The sequence below is a fragment of the Ostreococcus tauri genome (genome assembly GCF_000214015.3).
Source record: "Ostreococcus tauri WGS project CAID00000000 data, contig chromosome 15, whole genome shotgun sequence".
Classification (NCBI taxonomy): Eukaryota; Viridiplantae; Chlorophyta; class Mamiellophyceae; order Mamiellales; family Bathycoccaceae; genus Ostreococcus; species Ostreococcus tauri.
The window spans coordinates 257,259-278,597 of NC_014440.2; the positions used below are offsets into that span (position 1 = coordinate 257,259).

At 54.3% G+C, this 21,339-nt stretch overlaps 8 protein-coding genes across 8 annotated transcripts; 6 read left to right on the forward strand and 2 right to left on the reverse strand.

Moving 5' to 3' along the window:
- Positions 1-735: 735 nt before the first annotated feature.
- On the forward strand, positions 736-2,091 carry OT_ostta15g01490 (unnamed product; the record flags this gene model as incomplete). Its single annotated transcript, XM_022982402.1, has 1 exon — positions 736-2,091. One exon carries the CDS (start codon positions 736-738, stop codon positions 2,089-2,091), a length of 1,356 nt encoding a protein of 451 aa, XP_022841157.1.
- A 124-nt stretch (positions 2,092-2,215) lies between these two features.
- Positions 2,216-2,458, forward strand: OT_ostta15g01495 (Ribosomal protein L27/L41, mitochondrial; the record flags this gene model as incomplete). Its single annotated transcript, XM_003083251.2, has 1 exon — positions 2,216-2,458. The coding sequence occupies one exon, from the start codon at positions 2,216-2,218 to the stop codon at positions 2,456-2,458; it is 243 nt and encodes an 80-aa protein (XP_003083299.2).
- Positions 2,459-2,588: 130 nt separating this feature from the next.
- OT_ostta15g01500 (Ribosomal protein L27/L41, mitochondrial) lies at positions 2,589-3,422 on the forward strand (the record flags this gene model as incomplete). Its single annotated transcript, XM_022982403.1, has 3 exons — positions 2,589-2,642; positions 2,708-2,941; positions 3,015-3,422. 3 exons carry the CDS (start codon positions 2,589-2,591, stop codon positions 3,420-3,422), a joined length of 696 nt encoding a protein of 231 aa, XP_022841158.1.
- Positions 3,423-3,472: 50 nt separating this feature from the next.
- OT_ostta15g01510 (unnamed product) lies at positions 3,473-4,459 on the reverse strand (the record flags this gene model as incomplete). The annotated part of the gene is made up of 1 exon (XM_003083253.1): positions 3,473-4,459. The coding sequence occupies one exon, from the start codon at positions 4,457-4,459 to the stop codon at positions 3,473-3,475; it is 987 nt and encodes a 328-aa protein (XP_003083301.1).
- Positions 4,460-4,800: 341 nt separating this feature from the next.
- OT_ostta15g01520 (Vacuolar protein sorting-associated protein 13A N-terminal domain) lies at positions 4,801-18,093 on the forward strand (the record flags this gene model as incomplete). The annotated part of the gene is made up of 1 exon (XM_003083256.2): positions 4,801-18,093. One exon carries the CDS (start codon positions 4,801-4,803, stop codon positions 18,091-18,093), a length of 13,293 nt encoding a protein of 4,430 aa, XP_003083304.2.
- A 185-nt stretch (positions 18,094-18,278) lies between these two features.
- OT_ostta15g01530 (unnamed product) lies at positions 18,279-18,947 on the reverse strand (the record flags this gene model as incomplete). Its single annotated transcript, XM_003083257.1, has 1 exon — positions 18,279-18,947. One exon carries the CDS (start codon positions 18,945-18,947, stop codon positions 18,279-18,281), a length of 669 nt encoding a protein of 222 aa, XP_003083305.1.
- A 174-nt stretch (positions 18,948-19,121) lies between these two features.
- Positions 19,122-20,114, forward strand: OT_ostta15g01540 (unnamed product; the record flags this gene model as incomplete). The annotated part of the gene is made up of 1 exon (XM_022982404.1): positions 19,122-20,114. One exon carries the CDS (start codon positions 19,122-19,124, stop codon positions 20,112-20,114), a length of 993 nt encoding a protein of 330 aa, XP_022841159.1.
- Positions 20,115-20,235: 121 nt separating this feature from the next.
- On the forward strand, positions 20,236-21,324 carry OT_ostta15g01550 (Actin-binding, cofilin/tropomyosin type; the record flags this gene model as incomplete). The annotated part of the gene is made up of 1 exon (XM_003083258.2): positions 20,236-21,324. One exon carries the CDS (start codon positions 20,236-20,238, stop codon positions 21,322-21,324), a length of 1,089 nt encoding a protein of 362 aa, XP_003083306.2.
- Positions 21,325-21,339: the final 15 nt, after the last annotated feature.

Sequence of the window (21,339 nt, forward strand, 5' to 3'; positions counted from 1 at the left end):
ACGGCGCCACCAACCCTCACGCGCGTCCCATCGCTCGCGCCGCCCGCGTCGACGCGCGCCGGGCGCATCGCCGTCGACGCGCGCGCGCGCGGTGCGAGCGCCGACGCGCGCGCGCGAGCGACCGCGCGGGCGTCGGTCTCGCGGCCGTCGACGCGACGGCGCGATGGACGAGGGTTGGCGTCACGTATAACGCGCACAACAGAGCCATGTAGAGGCGCCGTCGCGTGGGTCGGATCACGTGCGCGCGCGTGGGGCGATACAGACGTAGTGTGCGTGTTTAGACGCTATATATGTGTATACGCGTGTGTGTGTACGGAGAGGTGTGCGGACAGCCATATAAAGATATATCGGACACACGGCACGTAATGTGGGTGTTTAGACGATATATATATACGTACATGTGTGTGTACCGAGAGGTGTGCGGAGAGTCGTATAGAGATATATCGGACACACGACACGTAATAGAGATATTCCCACGCGATGTGTACGCGCGACCTGTCCCCCGACGCCGTGGACGCCGACCATCGTCGCGGCGACGCGCGACGGAGCTCGACGCGCGTCGACGACGACGCGCGATCGATCGCGGACGACCGATCGCGAGCGCGCGGTCGAGATCGATCGCGCGCGCGAGAGAGGGAACCGCGCGCGGCGTCGACGCGACCGTGACGTCGGTCGGTGGGCGCGCGCGTGCGATTGGTGTTGGCGACGACGTCGAGCGCGTCGACGCGCGTGAACATGGCGCGCGACGGCGAAGACGCGGACCGGGGGGTTGGTGAACGCGCGCGGTTGGTGGAGACGCCGGGCGCGCGCGAGAGCGCGGTCGGAGGTCAGGGGTGGATCGGGCGCGGGGCGCTCGCGCTCGCGGCGTGCGCGCTCCTCGCGGGCGCGGCGACCGTCGGTGGATTCGGATCGGGAGAGGGTGTGGATGCGATGGCGTCGTTAGGGGAGGGTGGAGCGATGCAGAGCGTGGGCGCGGGGGGGCCGCGGCGCGCGGGCGTGGGCGCGGCGGCGACGACGGCGCAACGCGCGCTCGGCTTGCCTCCGCAGCAGTACTCGTGCGCGATTCAGAAGAAAACGGCGAGAGAGGCCATGTACGCCGCCAATGTTGGAAGCACCCCGTTTTTGGGGTGCAATGAAGAGCGCGGGGGGAAGTGCGCGAAGGTTTCGACGATCGCGGCGAGATTAGGGGCGCTGAGCGATCACGTGTACATCATCTGCATGAAGTGCAACATTGTCAAGGTTCCGGAGGAGTGGCGAGACAAAGTGACCATGGTCCACGGCTCCGACGTCGATCCGTGCTACGGTCGTGAGTGGCAGGATCACTGGCACAAGGCGTCGATGTCGCACGTGCACGCTTTCACGGATGCGATGGTGAAGCGATACAAAACAATCACGGTGTTGGAGGAGGACGCAATGACGCGCGAGCCCATTCAGATCGCCCCCGAGCAGCACTTCGACGAGGACGGGGTGCGACGTTTCCTCATGAATGACGAATCATGGAGCACGGTGAGATTAGGGTACAGACCGTACTTTTTGGAGGAAGAAGCGATTCAGCAGGTTCGCGACCAAGTCCCGCCAAAGAATGTCAAATTCCACTGTCCGGTGGCGTGCGAGTGCACGGTGGTCGCGAGCGGGGCGTGCATGATCGAGGACGGGACGTGCGACATGCGTAGCAGCGATTTCTATCTTCTTCGCATGACGCAAGCGACGCATCTTACCAACGCCGTGCGAGGCGGCTCCACCATCGACATGGAGGCCATGCGAAGGCTTAAAAACCAGGTGTACATCGTCCCGCAGCTCAGTTTCCAGGGCCACCTCGATCGGTCGTGGCAGCAGCAGGTGAACATGGCTCGAAGATTCCGACAGGAGTGTGCCAAAGAAACGAAAACACCAGAGGCGATGAACATTGAAAAGGACGTCGATGACGACGCTACTGGTCGAGACTCGGCGCTCAGCAAACCACCCGAAAAGTTGAAACCGCTCGGCAGGGCGGAGAAGGAGTCGCAGAAGCGCGCCGCCGAGCGCATCGCCGAGCGCATCGCCGAGCGCAGAAAACACGCGAGTCTCGAAGTCGAACATCCGAAAATCTGAATGAGCCGAATCACGTATTGGTAAAATCTGAATGAGCGAATCACGTATTGGTAGCGACACACGCCCGTTGTAAATCGAGAGTCAAGAGATACGCTTCGTCGCCTCACACCGCCGCTCGCGCGCGATGGTCTTCTCCACCGCCGTCGCCCTCGCTCGTCGCGCCCGTCGCGTCGGCTTCAACGTCCTCACGACAAAGATGGCCAAGAAGGGTTTCTACAAGGGTAAGGGCGCCATCTCACCCGGCACGCGCGACAAGTACGGTCGATTCGTCCTCGTCCCGTGGAAGCGTCCCGAGTACGTCGTTCCCTCCGTAGACGCCGTGTTAGCGATGAAACCCTACGTCGAGCGCGCGCGACCGGAGTCGTGATCGCGCTCGATCGAACCGCGCCGTTCCGGGCGTCGGGCGAGCGACGCGTGGGGCGTCGTAGCCGTGTAGTATCCAACCTAGCGACCTAGCTTTTCCGTCAAAGTTTCCCATTCGAGCGCGTCAGTGCGCGATGCGCGCGTTGGAACTCCGCGTGACGTGCGCGCGCGACGCCGCGAGTCGTAAGGTACGTTGACGTCCCTCGACGACGCGCGAGACGGGACTGACGAGACGTCGTGATCGAACGCACAGGCGAGAAAGTTGAAGAAGAGAGAGGACCAGAGAGAGCTCGAAGACCTTCGACGACGACGATGCGAGGAGGCGGCGTCGCGGGCGAAGGTGAAGGCGTCGGCACCGGATGGAAAGTTGACGTCGATGGATGAGGCGAACGAGCGGGTGGAGCGCGCGCGGGTGAGGGCGTTGGAGGCGGGGGAGACGACGCGCGCGCTCAAGGCGGACGCGCGGGCGAGCGAAGCGTGGGATCAGGTGCGAGATGACGACGACGCGAGCGCGCCGCCGGAAAGCGACGTATGACTGACGACGAGCGCTCACGTGGCAGAACGTGGGGTATAAGGGACACCCGGAGGTGATGGAGGCGGTGCTCGCGTACGAGCGAGCGAAGGTGCGGTGGTTGGAGACGCGTCTCGAACGCGCGCTTCACGAGGCCAAGGGCGACGGTGGCGTCTTGGAGGCTTTTAATTGGTACTATGGGGAAAACTTTCAGGCACGCGATGGAGCAAATTCGAAGAGTTTGGGGTACATGCTACCTGCGGTGATGAAGACATCGACGCCTCGCGCGGTGAGCGAAATATGCGCCGTCTCACTCGAGGGGGGCGCGGAGCTCCCGGTGAAAGCTAGAGCACTGGCGATCGTCACGCTCGAGAGCGCTCGGTCGAACTTAGATGAGGAAGGCGTCGAGACGTTGGCCGCGCTGAAAGCGGGCGCGGCGTCGTCGACGGCGAAGTGAAAGTGTAATATGGATTGTGACGTGTATTGGATTTATAACAGTTGCGAGGATCATTCATCTGGTCCGCGGCTCGCCACCGAGCTCGTCACCGGATTGGCCTTCTTTGGAGCCGGGACGTCGGTCGTTTTCGCGCCATGAGCTTTCTTCGCTTGCGCCTCAGGCAGGTTGTTGATGCGTTGGCCCACGGAGTCGAGCAAGTCATTGGCCCACGGAGCGCCTGGAAGGATTCCTGACAGGTTCGGATCCGAATAATTCGACTCATCCTTCGGTGCCACGACGTACTCACCCAGTCGACGCTTAATCGCGTTGAGCGCCATCTCTGCTCGAAGCGTTCGCTTTTCGAGCCGTCTGTTTTCCGCGTTGAGTGCTAAGACTTCCCGCTCAAGCGAAAAGTCGTCGACGAGCATCTTCGTTCGCTCGAGCTGCATGGCCTCAATCTTCCTCCTCAACTGTTTGCGCTCGGCACGGGCGGGCCAACCTAGGACGATATTACCGAAGAGTGCGCCCCAGAATCCGCCCTTCATCACCCTGCGCGTCTCCGGCTTTAAGTTCATCCACTCCTTCCGCACCGGTTCCACCAACGGCTTCGTCAGCTCCTTCAATTGTCTCGTCGTCGGTCCGAAGTAATCCACCGCCACCTCCATCTGCGGCTGCATTAATTTCACCTTTTCGTTCACCTGTTTCGTCACCGCGTTCTGCGTCGTCGTCGCCCACTCCGCCCCTTTCTCCGTGACGTTCTTCGTGAGCGCCTTCGCCTTGTCCCACAGACCACCGAACCCACCGTCCCCTCCGAGCTTCTTCGACCCACCATCGCTCGAGGACGACGACCGACTCGACCCATTCGCGCCCTCGCTCTTCGTTCGCGTCCCGTCTCCTCGACGCGCGCGCGCTCGACGAAGATTCCCTCGTCGCGCGCGCCAATCGTGCCCACCGCGCGTTCCGGACCCTTCGTTCGCGCCCCGACCGCGCGCGCGCCCGTGGAAGTGGAACCAATCGGCGACACCGCGCGCGGCGATCGCGCGCGGCGGGAGCGGCATCGCGCGCGCGCGCGAAGGCGGCGATGTGCCGCCGGCGCGTCGTTCCAACGGCTGTGTCGACACCGTCCCTCGCACATGGTCTTCGATGTGCGTCGAATACGAGATATACATTCGTATTGGACGATCACGAAGACTGTGTGCGGTGCGCGATGCACGTCGCGCGCGGACGACGCGCGCGACGCCGCCGCCGCCGACGTCGGTGCCGGGCGCGCGTGCGCGCGCGGGCGTCGGCCTCGCGCGCGCGTCGCGCGTCGACGGGGCGGTCGGGACGCGCGGGCGTCGCGCGCGGTGGTTGGCGGCGATTTGATTTTGATTTTTTAACGCTCGATTGCATCGGCGACATGTTCGAAAAGCAGCTCACGGATGTCCTGAACGCGCGCTTGGGGGAGTTCTTGGAGGGAGTCGATCCCGAGGACGTCCGGGTCGGGGTGCTGAACGGGGACGTGATCGTTCGGAGGGTGCGGGTGCGGGCGTCGGCGCTGACGAAACTTTTGGACGAGCCGAGCGTGCGCGTGCGGTACGGATTCGTGAACGAGCTTCGATTGCGGATTCCGTGGAGAAAATTGGGGAAGGAAGAGGTGAAGGTGTCGTTCGACGGGGTGTACGTACTCGGGGAGATCGATGTGAGCGGGGAGAGAGCGTACACGGAGGAGGCGGCGCGCGAAAGAGAGGAACGCTTGGGGAAGAAGGCGCTGCAGGCGACGCGGCGGGCGGCGGAGGCGGCGGAGGCGGCTTGGTTGAAGTCACACCCCATGGAAAAGGCGGAGTCGCTCGAGGATGACAATCGAAAGGGGATTAATTGGGACATCAGAAAGCGGCAAAGCGGCATCGCGCTCTCATCGATGTCGCCATCGCAAAACGTCGTCGTGGAGGTTTCGAACGTGCACGTTAGGGTCGAGGCAACGTACGGGGACAAGTGTGTGCCGTGTGGAATAGGGTTCACGCTCGAAAGGATGTCGCTCTTGACCGTGGGAGAAGATTTTAGAACGGTGTTTCAAGTCGCCGGTTTCGCGGATAGACTGCGGAAGGCGGTAAAGTTGGAACACATCGGATTATACGCTGATTTTGATTCACCATCGGTCGCGTCAGGCTTGCCGCGGGGCTGGAACGGGATGAACGACGCTTTCTTTGTGAATCAAATGTCAGCGGCTTTCGGAGGTTCTCAATTCGGTCCAAACAGTGCTGCACTCACGGTGCCAAAATCTTACGTGTTCGGTCCAATGCATGGAACCGCCCTGTACACGAGACGCGGTTACGAAGAGTCAAATGAGACCGCATTGCACGATATTCGAGCCAATATTAGTTCTATCCAGCTCAGTGTGAGATCGACGCAGCTCAAGGTGTTTTACGGGATATTTTCAAAACTTCGCGTGAGTCGCGTACGCTACGCGTACGCACACATACGACCACATGTCGGCATTAGCGGGAATTCGAGAGAATGGTGGCTATTTGCACTGCAAGGGGTTCAAATGTACATTAATAAACTGCACAAACGACGAGGATTAGACTTCAAATCGAGTGTCGAGACCATGGTGCACGCAAACAAAGTGCGCCAACGTTACGTTCCTTTGTATGCGCACTACCTGAAGGGTGCGCCACCACCGCCCGAGTGCTACGCCTCGGACAGTAAGCAGCGCAACAAACACTGGCCACCAAGACTCAAGATAGGTCAATATCCCGATATCGATGAACTAGAGAAGCACGTTCCATTACAGTGCATCGTGACTTTTAGGACATTGGCTCACTTGGAGTACAGAAAATCGGGAGGAATAGCAGCGGCAGTCTTGAAAGAACGTAAACGGCGTCTCGGCAGAAATGCCGTGGTGAAAACAGTCGTAGGCCTAGGTAAAGGAGGCGTCAAAAACACTGGAATGGTGCTGAAAGCGGTGACAAGACCAATTCTAGGCATCACATGCGCAGTGCGTAAGAGCGACTCAAAAGACTTGGTTGTTCAGCAAAAGAAAGTGCGAACAATTACACCAGAGACGAAAGAAAATAAATGGCAAGATGAGTTTGCGAGAACCATGAGCCTGTCGGAGCGGAGCGTGGCGCTTGAAAACAACGCGCTCACGTCTGCTGTCGAAGTATCCTCGCTGGTTGATATTGCGAATCTGATTGTGATTGCTGTGGATGATGAGCTTTCCGAAATGGGAACGTCCATAGGTGTGCCGGTTGAGCGTGAAATATTTCGAATCGGGATCAGGCAAATCACGCTTGGCCAACTTTCTGGTCCAAGCAAAACAGAGCAACGAGGCTCAATTAGAAATTTAGTAGTGCTTAGCCCGGAGGGGACGCTGATGGAAATGAAGTCCAACGTGGACAGTAGGTCAGCGCGTGATACCGACAGTTCGCGTACTTCACTGTGGGACGATACAAAATGCGAGTCCAACGCAGTGTACGTGCAGATGGTCAAAGGCGACGTCGAGACTCAGGAAGATTTGAGCTTGAAGCTACGAGTGGTAAACTCGCGAACTATTTTCATGCGAGAGCCTTTAGACAGGGTGAGACAGGTGGCCGTCAGGCATCAAGTGACTTCATCATACATCCTCGGCTCATTCATTTACCAAGACGTGGCGATGGATCGGAGCTACGCAGGCTCAATTGAAAGGCAAACGAACGTTGCGAAAATCAAACCGAAGATTCGTTTGGATGCAAGGATTGGGAATCCAGTTCTTATCTTGGCAGGAGAGGGTGTCAACATTCTCGTGGATCTCGGCAAGACATCCATCGAATCGATGTCACCCTCGTCGGCCGGCGTCGATCGCTCCATCGCAAATCAGCACAACGCCTTCTCGGTGCATTCATCGGGAGTCCGCATTGGCTTCATAGATGATGATTGGAAAGCGATGTCTTCCGTAGATGATAACAGCGAGTCAATTCTGCTGCCATTGTTGACTGTACCTGTTTCAGTTACAACGATCCTTCAAAGTTTGAATCAGGAATTAGACTCGCCAAACCTGGCATTGAGTTCAAGCGTTCAGTCTTTTGACATTGATTTTTCGCCAATGCGTGTATTCAAAATCAGGGCGTTGAAGAAGTCGTTGTCGACGCCCACTTCACAGATCAATATATCTACAGCAGAGCTTCCCGCGCGTAGCGTGAGTGAAACAGATGTCACGCTTCTGCAGATCAGGGAGAACGGCGAGCTCGCTTGGGTACCTGCGAAGATATCGCTGCGTCGCGAATACATTTTGGATGTCAAAGTTGCAGATGGGCTGAGGAGTCGAGTGATCTCTTTTGACATTCGCGAGAGTCAAGGGGCCAGTAAGTTACGAAGAGATTTGTGCTTCGACCTCTCGATGCATGATTATATTCTCACGGTCGGTGGTGCGCTCAATTCCATGGAAGATGTGACAAGATCGCTCACATCGGATGATGTGGTCACATTGGCGTTTGACATTACCAATGGATTGGCATATGAGAAAATAAACGCTTACGATCGCTGGTATAGCGTGATTAACGGATTGGCCCGCGAGAACATCGCTGTCCTCGTCGACTCTGGAAAGCAAGCAAAGGTGAAGAAGATTCAGATTCGTGTGAACGTTGGTATTGAAAAGTTGGCTGTGCGCCTCTCATGTCCTCTTATCGCGCATCCATCTGAAGAAGAGAAAAAAAACTCGGTTGCCAGCGAAAATGATGAGCGTGCACTGGTGAGTCTTTGCATGACTCGATTGAGTTGCGACGTTGGCTTAGCTAGTACTTCGAAGGAAATTCAGATCGGTGCTGAATCATTTGCCTTGCGTGATGACTATTCAAGCGATGGTCTCGGTCGAGAATGTCTCGCTGTTACAAGTGGCTTTGGTTCGAAGAAAAAAGCGCTTTCTGTTGCGGTCGACATTCTCCACGGCAAAGATCCCAACTATTGTGGTCTGAACAAACTCGTCGACGTGCATCTCGATGAGCCCGTGGATTTAAGCGTTCGCAGGAGTACTCTTCTGGCTTTGATTGCACTGAGGTTCAGGTTTCGTCCTCCGGGTTTCGTGCCGGTCAGGATCATGCCCGAGATTGCGCCGCGTGTGATGGTCGCTGGGGAACTGATGAAGAAGATAAATCGCGAAATACGATTGACAGTCTCTTCTGCGACTGCAACAGCACTTTACGATCACACGCGTGGCGAAGATATCCCGGTGTCGGTTCTTAGTATTGGCGACGCTTATTGGAGCACTGTCATAGCTCCACCGACGCGAGAAACAGTCGTGAGCGTTGGTTGTATGAAATTAGCGACGGGAAAGATGGCGAGCGAAAAGAAATGGAATGTTCAGCCTTCGTCTGAATCAAGCGCGACGTTGCTAGTGAAGAATACAGTTTATGACAGGGGCGAAACAGCAGACGGTGCGGATGAGTCGCTTGAGTTTGAGCTTGGGAGTTTGAACATCGTTGCGACTTCAGAACTTCGAGAAGTTGGCACATTCTTTGCGTTCATTACAGCAGCAAGGCCCGACCACGTCGTAAAATGGGTGCACCCTTGTAACCGACCCCGGGAAGGCTTCAAGAATCTCAAGGTTCGAATGTCTGTCAAAGTGGACGCGCCAAGGATTGTTATGCCTCTTCATGCCCAGGCAGGAGCCACTGATGATCAAGTGGTGTTCGTTCTAGGAGATATCGAGATATGTAGAAGCTTCTCCTCTAGAAAGTTTGATGACTGTCTGACCACCTTTTGGCAAACTACGTCATTGAGCGTGCATGGCTTTGAGATGGCAGTTGTCGCTTCAGATAATCAGAGCTCAAAGATCACTCGAAATCCAATCGCGTTGCGAGTTTGTTCGCAAAAGAGGATTGACAGTGGCCGTGCGATCACAAACGAAGTGGACGAGAAGAACGACATGCAGGTAAAGTCCATTTGTCTGGACATATCTGGACGAGACTTTCGCTCTATTCACGACGCTCTGAAAACTTTCAAGGATGCTAGGATCAGGCGAAACGTTCAGGTAAAGAATCCGATCGATTGGGGCAAAGTGGAGCCACTCAAATTAAAAAGTCAGTCTGATACGTTATCACTGACGTCAATGCAAGCCTCCGTCAGTTTGAGTGGAGCTCAGGTTTCTGTGTACAAGTATCCGATGCAGCAGCGACCGATCTCGACGATTAAGATAATCGGTGTTACCTTATCCGCCCTGAAGAATATCAATGGGCAATCGGGCATGGAGATGGACGTCATGGTCAAAATGGTTGGCATCGACGATGATTCGCCCATGGCTAAGGAATATCAAGTTCAGCATATCATGTATGCTGGTGCACCGAACGCGCCATTGCTTCGCCTGATTCTTCGAGAGGATGACAATCGCAGGGAGTTGAACGCATCACTGCAGCACATTGAGTTTATCCTGAGACCATCTGTCATTTTGGACACAGTGCAAACGTTCGCCCCAAGGAAGTTTGGTGGTGTGTTTTTGGCAAGCTCGATTCTTCCTAAAGACGTCAACTGTGTCAACGGTCGAACGCTCACTTTGAAGGAGGATTTGATTCTGAGTAGAAGCACAAGACTTCTCGCCGATGACCCTCACAAGAGTGGAGGACGATATAAACTATACGGAGGTGGGCAGGTAATCAATTTTATGGATGCAAACGGAGAATTGATTCGTTGTCATTCTCATGGTTCAAGGAGAAAAACCATGGCGAGGATTATCATCGGTCACAACGCCACGTTATATTTTGAAAACGTCGTCTTCAAATGTACGCGCTCGAGTCTGTCAAGATTTATCAAACTTGGACCAGGAGCGCGCTATGAACTAGGTCCCGACGTTCTTTTTGACGAGAGCGAAGAACACGACAGGCAGAAAGATTCTGATGCTGAACGCATCGAAGATCAAAGTTCTGATAGATTTTCTCTGGATAAAGCACGGGACAACACGGGTGATCGAATTAAGCGGAAAAACAAACCGATTCTAATCGAAGCAAATGTAACCTGCGTGCATCTTGTCGTTGGCGGTGACAATGCCAGATCCAATCAGATAAACATACTTTTCGGTCTCACAAGTCACATTGAACGAGACGAGAGGTTGAACATGAATATTATTTGTGAACTTCTTCGTCTTCGCACGAAGGACACGATGACTCCCCCGTTGTTAAGACCAATGGGCTTGACATTGCAACTCGAATCGAGCGGCGGCATTTCAAAATGCAGGGGTTCTTTGACGCCCGTGGAACTTGAGTTGAGTCCCCACAGAATACACATATTGAAGCGCCTGTGCGAGACCTTGGCGAGCTCATTTGCAATGGCACTGCTCATTGAGTGCGGTGTGTATTCCTGCATTTGGAATGGATCTACGACCTCAGAGAAACAACACTTGAGAGATCTTCTGATGCAGACTCAAGACTCTAGCAACACTGCGTTTACAATTTGGCGACCTGTCGTGCCATCAGGTTATGGTATGCTTGCGGATGTCGTGAAATCTGAGCGTGGTGCTCCTGAGAATACGGTGTGGCTGGTTCGTGATTCATCAGCTATTTGCGCTCTACCTGAACGATTTGAAAGGGTCGAAGGGAGTGCGCAGCCATGCTTCTGGCGACCCATTGCTCCAAAGGGCTTTATTAGTCTGGGTCTTATAGCGACGGCCTCTGAGAATGAAGAGCCATCTTTGGATACTGTTCGTTGCATCCGTCAAGAGCTAGTCACGAACATAGGTAAAACGTCTACGCGTGTCGATTTCACCTTGCTCGGAGACAGCACTGTATCAAAGTTGACACTGTGGAAAACGAACAACGCGGCGGATGGGTTCGTGTGCACAGACAAGCGCGAGTGGGCAACGAGTGGGCGGCCTGTAGCGTACGACATACGATCTCCTACTGGTTTCCAGGTACGTGTTCCCGTGACATCGCGAAGACGAGACGAGCATAAGCAAAACAAAATAGACGTACTGCAGTCCGCGTCCTGTGCGACCGTGGTCGATTTCAAACGAATAGGAATCGCCAGCAGTAAGAACTCAACGATTGGATTTTGGGCACCAGTGCCACCGACGGGTTACGTTTCAACTGGACACTGCATTTCCAAGGGAGATAACCCTCCTTTGCACACTCGCGTGTTTGCAGAAGATAGAGACTTGTTTCAGCCGCCAGACTCTTTTGAGCAACTCATTCCACCGCGCAAATACGGAGGTTCTCAACGATTGTGTATTTGGAAACCGGTGCCGCCACACGGTTTCGTCAGCGTTGGAGTTATTGTCACGACCGAAGATGAACATCCAGAATTTGATACCATCGCGTGCGTACGAGCGGATTTGGTTAGCAGAATCACACATGGACAGTTGACGAAGTACAATTCTTTCTGGGTCGATGACGAACATGCTGCGTCCCCTACACACTTTTGGATCACAAACTCGCACACACAGAATTTCATCAGCAGCGAGCTCGAAGATGGGTCTGAAGTGGCACCCGATATTGGCTTCGACGTGGGCTACATGCGAGAGTCATCAACGGCTTCAGAGCAACCTACATTGATGCTGAAATTCGACGCACCATTAATCCAAGTCGGTATGGCATTCGAAAGGGTCCTTCACAATCAGCTTTTCTACTTGTGCAAGTTGGAAGGAATACGGACAACGTGCACAAGGGAGTCCAAAAATTTGACTTTATCAACAGACGCCTCCTTATCTTTGATGCATAAAAATCGGCGAAACGGACATCTGGAACCAATCATTTCTCCCTGGCACTTCTCGTTTCTACTGGATGACGCGAAAAATGATATAAAGACAGTCTCTGCAGCGAGCAGGACGATGAAGATTCAAAGCAAAGATGAATGCGCGTTCATCATCAGTCAAGCGGCAATCGTCGATGTTTTGGATGTTATGAGGCTACTCAAACTGCCAAACGAAGAAATTTCGAAAATTGCGCTCGGGACTTCTTACAAAGCCGTTCAAAACAATGTGATCATCAACTCTACCGGGCGTTCTTTGTGGGTGCAGACACCGGCGGGCGACGTCGACGAGATACCTCACGGTCAGGATATAGCGCAGTCATTCAAGAATGAGGAAGTTGAAGCGCGAGCGAGAAGGAATCTTTTACAATCTAAAAGCTCGATTCGTACACGCGGGAGGACGGACGTCATCGATGAAGTTGACCGTGTCGGCGATGAACGCCTTTCCATCGCTCACTTAATTGTTGACGTCTTGGAGATAGAGAATGAAGATGTGCTCAAATGTCTCGTTCATCCTCGACTTACATTGAAGCTTTGGGATGAGCAGTTGAAGAAATTTCGTACCGAACCATTGCCTTTGAACACCTTTACTGGGTCCGTGAAGATGCGAATACCTCATCCGCTGCATCGTATGGAAAAGGACTCCGATTACGTTCACCATTACGATATCAAAGTAGTGGCTGAGGTATCTTACTTCGGCTCGAACGGCGAGAAGTTGACTGTGAGTGGCTCTGTGAATATTCCAGCTGAGAATCTGCGAGGAAATCAGAGCGAGGACGATACTGGATTGTGGATACGATGCGACGACGGCGGCGACAAAGCTGTGCAGGTCAGAATCCGCGCACACGCAGTTGAAGGCTTGACGCTTTCCCCGATTGCTGAGGTTGCCGAGACGGCATCTATTTTGAGAAGTCCACGTGCAAAGAAGAGGACCGCACACAACACGCCAGCTCTCGTCGTTTGCAGGACGAATGACCTCGTGAAGATATGGTGGACTCGAGGCAAACAGAAATCAATAAAGACTCTCAGTGCTTGGCATCCTCGTGCGCCTTCTCACACGGAACTCGAATTGAGGCACCCATTCTTTTCGGAAAGGACAGAAGAGGATTACAAGCTCGTTCCATTTGGGACGATTCTCGTGTCGGGGCACAACGCACCTCGAAGCGCTCTGATGGCAGTGGTTCTGGAATACGACTCAGATCAGACACCGCCGACCGCATATCCGATTGATTTTGAAAATATTTGGACTAGTGACAACAAAGACGTATCGTTTTGGAAACCGATCGCCCCTGCTGGATACGCCGCTATTGGAAACATTGTGACTAAGAGTATTGAAAAACCGTCAACGGAATGCGTTGTCTGCGTTCGAGAAGCTTTGACAGACATCGCGACGACACCACCGGGCGTCGAATGGAAATCAAGTAGAGGTTTCAGAAAGATTGCAAGAGGTGATTTTATACTGATTCAGAACGGCGACGTTGGTGCGGGTGGTTGGACGTTTATCAAGGAAGAACTCAGTCGCACAAATGAAGGTGTCATCATGGCCACTGTTCCGCCACTGCGTAAATTGAATCAAAACTTATGTATTCCCTGCCTGGAAGATGAAAGTGCTCTAGAGATTTGGTTTGATACCATAACACTCGTGGAACGCTTCCGGTCAGAGCTGCAAGCTGGGGAGTCCGTTCTCGTTGTTTCATTTTCACCCACCGGCCCGTTCGAGACCCTTCATCTTCGTCTGGGTACATCCCATGTTGTCCAGCATAGCACGCATGATCTGGTTTTCGACGGAACGGACGGGAGATTGTTAAGTCGTACGTTCGTTGAGAACGAAACACAAAGCGACCTCATCGCAAGGGTGCGCCGTCTTCAACATGGTCTTCATGTTGGTACATCATCAAAATTGCTTGACAAATCTCTCGAGGAACTAGATGAAGTTTGTCTTGAGCTGTTCGAGGCTGAGAGATACTATCCCTTCAAAGGTTGGTCGACACCGAAGGATGCGGTCGTCTTTAACTCACGTTACACAACCCGCAGAAATGGTCGTGCTTCGCATCGTTTCTGGCCACACCTGCACCCTCCGAAGGGATACAAGTTCTCTGGGCCTTGGCGTCTTGACACTGCAGGCGGACTTGTCGACGCGAGCGGTTGGGCGTACGGCGCAACTTGGGTGACAAAGTGGCCGCCCCCTCCTGGATCCAATAAGCGTAAAGCTCGCTCCACGCGCCGTCGACGGTGGGTTCGTGACATCATGAAGGTGAAAACTATTGAATCGTTCTCACATCGTACTTCTATACATACAATGAGACAGGATCAGATGGAGGAGTGGAGTGGTGATTTGGCGGTGAATGACAAGATCATCCTTCCTCCCGTCTCAAGGAACGATCATTACGGTCTCCTCTTACGAAGAGTTGGTGAGCAGGAGGATTTGTACAAGGACGATAATCCGCTTCAGGTGGGTCGTTTGTCGGAGAGAGAAGGTCGTGCATTCAAGTACTCGAACGGCAAAGATTATTTTATATTATTGGTACAGGAGCGCGACAAGGCTCGAGAGGGTACATTCGGGCATATTCCTGGCATACAGCTTCGAATCATTGCTCCCGTGCACATTGTCTCTGCGGTGAACTGTAAGTCTCGCATTACCATTTTTGCTGACGGTGAAAACGTATTCGCCGATGATGTGAATGTCTTGGAAATCAGACGCGTTACATCCATAGATTCTAGCAAGAAGCTCGAGTTTCACATGGTAATGTTTGCCGAACATCATGCTTTCGGTCACGATCGATCGGTGCTTCTCAATGTGAGTCCTGCAGGGAGCCCACCAAATCTCCAAATTTTATGGTTAGATGTCAAGGGATACAGACACTTAACGTCTCCGGTATTGTTGGACGCGAAGCGGACGAAGCTGAGTGGAAATGAAATCACCGATGACGACGACGCGGAACAGCTTCTGACCGTGGATTACAGCAACATGTTGCTGATCACAAACGCGTCGTCGCTTGAAATCAAAACTCTCACTTGGTTTGGGGTTACGAGTACCATACTCGACAAAAACGAAGATTATGTGAACAATCCACCCGGGACGACGCTACCAGCCATGTTTCTGAAATCTCACGTGCAGCAACAAGGAAGCACGAACGCTCAAGAGTTCGTTCTTGGACTTTGCGTTGATTCTACACCAGTACGCGTCATGGTATCGGCGCGCTCTAAACCGGTCATCATGACGGTCCCGACGGCTTCTGGAAACAAGATCGCGCTGAGTGTTTCAGTAAATATTTGGAGAGAAACATCAACTTTTTGGCCAACTTTGGAAGTCATCGTACAGCCGATGCTCGTAGCAGTAAATTTGACCCGTGTACCATTGGCTATCCGCGCAAGTGGTATGGGATACACGACACTTACACCGAGTTCACATCCAACACCATTTTCACTCGACATCGCTTCGGCAAAGGACATAGACGGCGTCGAGGCCAAACTCAATGATACATCGATTCAAATCGCCGACATCTCATCTGGAGAAGAAAATTTATCTTGGAGTTCGCCGTTGGTTAACTTAGTGCACTACTCTGGTGCATTTTGGGCGATTCCACGCAGTGTCGAACCATCTGTGGATGACATCGCCCATTTCAGAATATTACCTTACGCAGATGAAGATGGTGACCCTGTCAACTTTGCCAGACCTCTCATCATACAATTCTCCGTCGAACGCAGTGAGCAAGGTTGTTTCAGAATATTCTTCAAAGGTGGCGACGGTGCATCATTAAAGACTGCGCCAATCATGGTGAACAATCACTTGCCCAAACCTTTGATGCTTCGACAAGTGAAGAATCATTCATTACTCGAGGGGAATGCTTCGTTGAAAAGAATGTCAACGCGTCAGCTTTCAAAGACGCTAATACCGAACGACGTCGGCATGGGTCAGTCATTTGCTCTGCACGCCTACGCCTCTATGTCGTGGGGGTGGAGCGTGCCGGGCGTCCCCATGAAATTCAACAAAAGACAAAATTCCGCTCAGGGCGAGTCGATGGTCGCTTTCAAAAGGCGCAAGTTCTTACAGCTGTCGATGTCCGCGGACTCCTCATGCATCGTTGAGATCGATACATCCCAGTCAAACTTTCATGGTTTCATTCACCTCGGCGAACTGGAGTATGAACCACGTGGGGAACAGAGAGAAATCGCGACGATTCTCGGCGAATGGCGTGGCGAGACGTTTTCCATCTTCATCGTACATAAAACCATCATGTTCGACAATTTTTCTTTCACGAAGGAGTTCATGAAACAGACAAAAGAAGTCTCGGCACTCATGAAACGGAAAGAACAGCACCTATCCGTGAGTTTGGATGCTTGCTCTCTGACGATAGTCGATAGAGTCCGCCATTCCTTTGTCGAGTTGATTCGCATATCGATCGACCATATTAAGTTGGCACGTGGATCTGCGCTCTTTGCGGGTCGTTCTACCTACAATCATCTCATTGTTGGCGCACTTCAGATTGACTTCAGCGCGCCTGGAGCTATGTATCCAGTTTTCGTGTGGCATGACCCGTCGATCGGGAACTTCTTGGAAGTGGTCGCGACAATGAGCAAGGGGGATACGGACTACAATATTGTGCACCGTTTCAACCTTATGTCACCCCGGGAGGGCATCATAGTTCGCGGGGGAGAAGAGCTTATCTGGGCGTTCTGGGATTTCTTCACCTCTCTTAAAGCGCAACTTCTGCTGAGCGACGCGTCAAATTCTCAGGGGGCGCCCGGTGTGGTGACGTCCAGACCAAGGAAGCAGCGAGACGAAAAGCTTCAAATCGTTTCACTGTGTATAGACGCGCTGACTTTCGTAGTCACGTTCCACCCGGACTCAAATATACGGCCAAAGGACGCAGATGCGAGGGTGATTTCCCTCCTTGCATTATCGAGTTTGCAAGGCTTACGGTTGACTCTGGAGAAGTTTCAGAGATCCGAAGAGAACACCGTTCGATCCAACTTGGTTAATGAATTCGTGAAATACATCAAGTTACAGATGGTCGCACAGACGCTCTCAATCATGACGTCCATGCAAACACTCACGAATGTCTCCACTGGATTAGACGCAGCGGCAAAGGCCGTTGAAACCGGCTTTGGCGTTCTCGAGACGAAGAAGATGCAGAAGCTACCGTCATCTCTCGTTGGCACACGAGTGAAAACGCGAAAAAAGCTGAGAAATAACGTTGCTGGCGGCGTATACATCGGGCTAAAACGTCTGAGCCAAGGTGTGTTTAATGGCGTGATTGGATTAGTGGTACTCCCTTTCAAGGGCGCTAGAGAAGGAGGGATCGTGGGATGTGGCAAAGGGTGCGGCAAAGGTATCGCTAATTTGGTCGTTAAACCTGTAGCGGGAGCGATCTCACTCGCCGCGAAGACTGTGGAGGGCGTCGCAAACACAGCACGAGACGTACAAGCCGCCGCGTGGGAACTCGTGCATCAGGAAAAAGTGTCTCAGGTCAAAATTCGTCGGTTACCCATCGCTGTGAGATCGGACGGAGTCATAAGACCGTACAATGAACGTGACGCCTTCGGTGTTTACATTATGCGCATGAGCACAGTCGCCAGTGGGACGGGATTCTTATCTCGCGCACCTGGACTGCACGATCACTTTGTGTCTATGCACGAAATCGCTGGAAACTTGATTTTGGTCCTCACGAACAACCGAGCGATGGCTGTGAGCGCACCAGAGATGGATGGACACCTTCCAAAGGCGAAATCGGTGTGTGAGTGGTACATTTCGTGGACGGACGTGAGTTCTATATGGATCAAAGATACAACGTGTGTGAAGTTGCAGCTCAACGTGTCGAATGAACGCGGTCGCGATGGCTCCTATGTGAGCCGTTCATCCTTCTCGGAGTCTCTTGAAGAGGAAACTATGCGGTTCGTTATTCGCGCGCTCGATGCACAGGTGGCATTTGAAATCGAAGCGAGCGCCAGGCGTTGCTGGCAACTCGTTATCAAGGACGACCAATTCAACAACGAATAAGTGTCGTGACTTTCTTTCGGGATGTGAACCACGCACTAACCGAGCGCATTCGCGACAAGTGTACGGGTAACAGTATTAATACAGGTATTCACAAAGACCACCAGTGCCGGTGGTGACTAACGGCACGACACGTAGTACGTGTAAAAAAGAGTTGAAGCACTCAAACACACCGCCCCGCGAACCACTCAACCCACCCCAAAGAATTTCGAAGACAGCCCCGCTTGCGAATCAAGCTCCTTGACGCGATTCGCCAGCGTCTCGATCTCCTCATCCGTGAGCGCCGTCGTATCTTTCGAGTCGTCCACGTCCTCTCCTCGAATCTTCCGCATGAGATAAATTATCGAATTCCGTTCCTCCTTCACCTTTGTGAGCCGCGTCTCGAGCGCCTCCAACAATGAAATCTCCCGTTCGCTCAGCGTCTTCTTCACCACCGACCCCACCTCAGCCGCGGCGTCGCCCCCGGTCTCATCGCGCGTCGTCTCCCCCCCCGCGTCCGCCGCGCTCGCGCCCTTTTCCCGTCTCCCGAACCACCCTCTGCGTCTCCGTCCCCGCGCCTCGAGCGCCGCCTCCCGCGCCGCCCGCTCCCGCGCCTGCGCCGCCTCCCGCGCCGCGATCGCGCGTTCGATCCGATCGCCGATGGACAGCGTCCCTCGATCGCCGAACACGTCGATCATCGGTGCGTACACCCGTCGAGGGATGAGCGACAACGCGCACAGCGCGAGCGAGGTCCACAGGATGCACGCGCGCGCGCGTCGCGTCCCTCGCTCGTGGACCCATCGCGCGTACGCGGGGGTGCCGTGCGCTGGACGCGGCGATCGGCGCGCGACACCGCTCGCGCCGCGCGCGGGGTGCATGCGTCGCGGCGACGCGCGCCGGGCGACGCGGACGCGCGGCATGTACTGTGTGCTTTTCCCTTCCTAAACCCTATACCCTATACCCTAGTTTTAGGGGTATGACCGTGCGGTCGGCCGCGCGCAACCATCGCATCGGCGCGGGAGACGACGCCGACGCCCGTCCCGGACGGCGCGATGGACGACGCGGCGCGAATCGCGCGCCCCGATCTCGACCGCGGTGGCGCGCACGCGAGCGGTGCGGCGAGGCGGAATCGCTTCCTGTACGGCATCTTCACGCGCGAGGATGACTGGACGGCGGCGACGGCTGCGGTGGCGGAAGGGAAATTTATCGCCGAGTGCGACGCGTCGCAGTGGGTGGGAGCGATGACGCACGAGACGCTGCACGACGCCGGACTGTTCACGGCGGTGGCGGAGGTGGCGTGGCACGAACTGTGCGCGCGGTTTGGCGTGGAGAGGGAGAATAGGGCGGCGTACGGACCGTGGCGGTACTGCCCGGGACGGATCTCGCACTACGCGGTTCCGTACGATTTCTACGAAGAGTTGTTCGAGCAACATAAGGAAGACGGTCTCGTTGGGAAGGATGTGCTCGAAATGGTCGAAAGGGACGAAATGGACGCGGACGATTACATCACGTCCCACGCAAAGCTTTCCCGCGACGAAGTGGCGGCGCTCCTCGCGGCGTATAACGCGCGATACTTGTTCTTCATCATTCAAGATTTTGAGGGTCGGGAACACGTAGCGGAAAAGAGCGTGCCGCTGGACGCGAATATTGAGTTCGTGCGGACCTGGCACGAGAAAAAAAGTGCGCCTTGTCACAAGGGCGTGCCGTTACCAACGCTTTTGGATCCGCGGGGGCTCGCTCCCGCCGAGCGCGAAGAGCTCGTCCGACACGACAGGTGCCTCGAGCTCGACGCGTACGGCGAGGAATTCGAGAAAATTGTGCAGCGGATTGACTTAGAAAACGAAGAGTTGTTCAAAGAAATCGAGAAAGCCGTCAAGAAAGCCGTCAAGTCTGTCATCCTCGACAAGTGGGACACCGAACGCAAAACAGATTTCCTCACCAGTCACTTCAATTGGGACGACGAGAAAAAAAAGGCTTGGCGCGACTACGTCGCCAGTTGCGAGGCCGACGGGGAGACGGACGACGACACGATAACTTTAATTTGATTGCATCGCACACCACTCCCGGATCCGCGTCAATCACCGCGACTTTCGTCACGTTCGACCCCGCGCGCGCGTCCAGTGTCTTGACAGAATTAAGAATTGTCGCCATTCACGGACGCGTGAAATGTCGCTCAAGTACCTCGCCCGCGGTGTCGGCGGCGTCGATGAGATGCGACACCATCTCGTTGAGGACAACGTCCTGTACGGTGTCGTGCGATTGAGGCTCGGGAGGGGAACGTTCGCGCGATACAAGAGCGTGATGATTCATCACAATCCAGACTCTGCGCCGGTGGTGCGGCGAGGACGCGCGAACGCGATGAAACAAATGGTGGAGGAGCGCCTGTCGCCGATAGCCATGAGCGTGACGACGATGACGAGCGATGAGGCGACGTCGGACGCGGTGGTGGAGGAGCTCGCGCGGGTGTGCGCGAGAGACGAGAGCGCGGGGCAGACGCCGAGCGACTTTCAGGAGCGAGTCACGACGATGAAGGCGGATGTGAAGGAACAGGTGGCGGAGGCGAGGAAGATGTTAGAGGAAGTGAGAGCGAGAGAGTCGAAGCGGTTACGGAGATTGACGCTCAGAGAGATTGAGCGAAAGATGAGTTTTCGAGAGGTGGCAAACATCGTCAGGAATGAAAACGGCGCGTTTAATTGGTACGTCTTGAGAGCGGACGCAAATGGAAATGAGGTCGTCAACGCGGGCGGTGGGTCGTTGGAGGAGATGAAGTCAACATCGTTGCCGTCGAACGAAGTTCTTTTCGGGCTGTTGCGGATGGGATTCGGTCGCGGGGCTTTTCGGCGCACGAAGCTTGTTTTTTTGCACTGGTCGGGAGAGGACGTGCCCGCGTTGAAGCGTGGACAACTGAACGCGCACGAGGAAGCGATCCGCAAACTCGTCGGAGCGACCAACGTGAATCACTTTGCCACGTCGATTGATGAGCTCGATCTGAGCGAGCTCATCGAGAAAGTGAAGAACAAGGTTGTTCTTGACGGAGAAGCATGCGAGAACATGGACGATTTGTACTCGCTAGAGTCCTTCTTAGTAGCCACCGAAGAAGACGGCGAGGCGCTGAAACGAGAATTTCCCGAGACGGTGCCTACGAATCAAAATGGTACGGACGAGGGCGAGGAACGGGAGCCCACGTTTGGTGAGGCTTTGGCTTCGGTAAACGATTCGTCACAGCCATACAACTGGATGCTGTGCTCTTTGTAAATCATCCATCTCGAT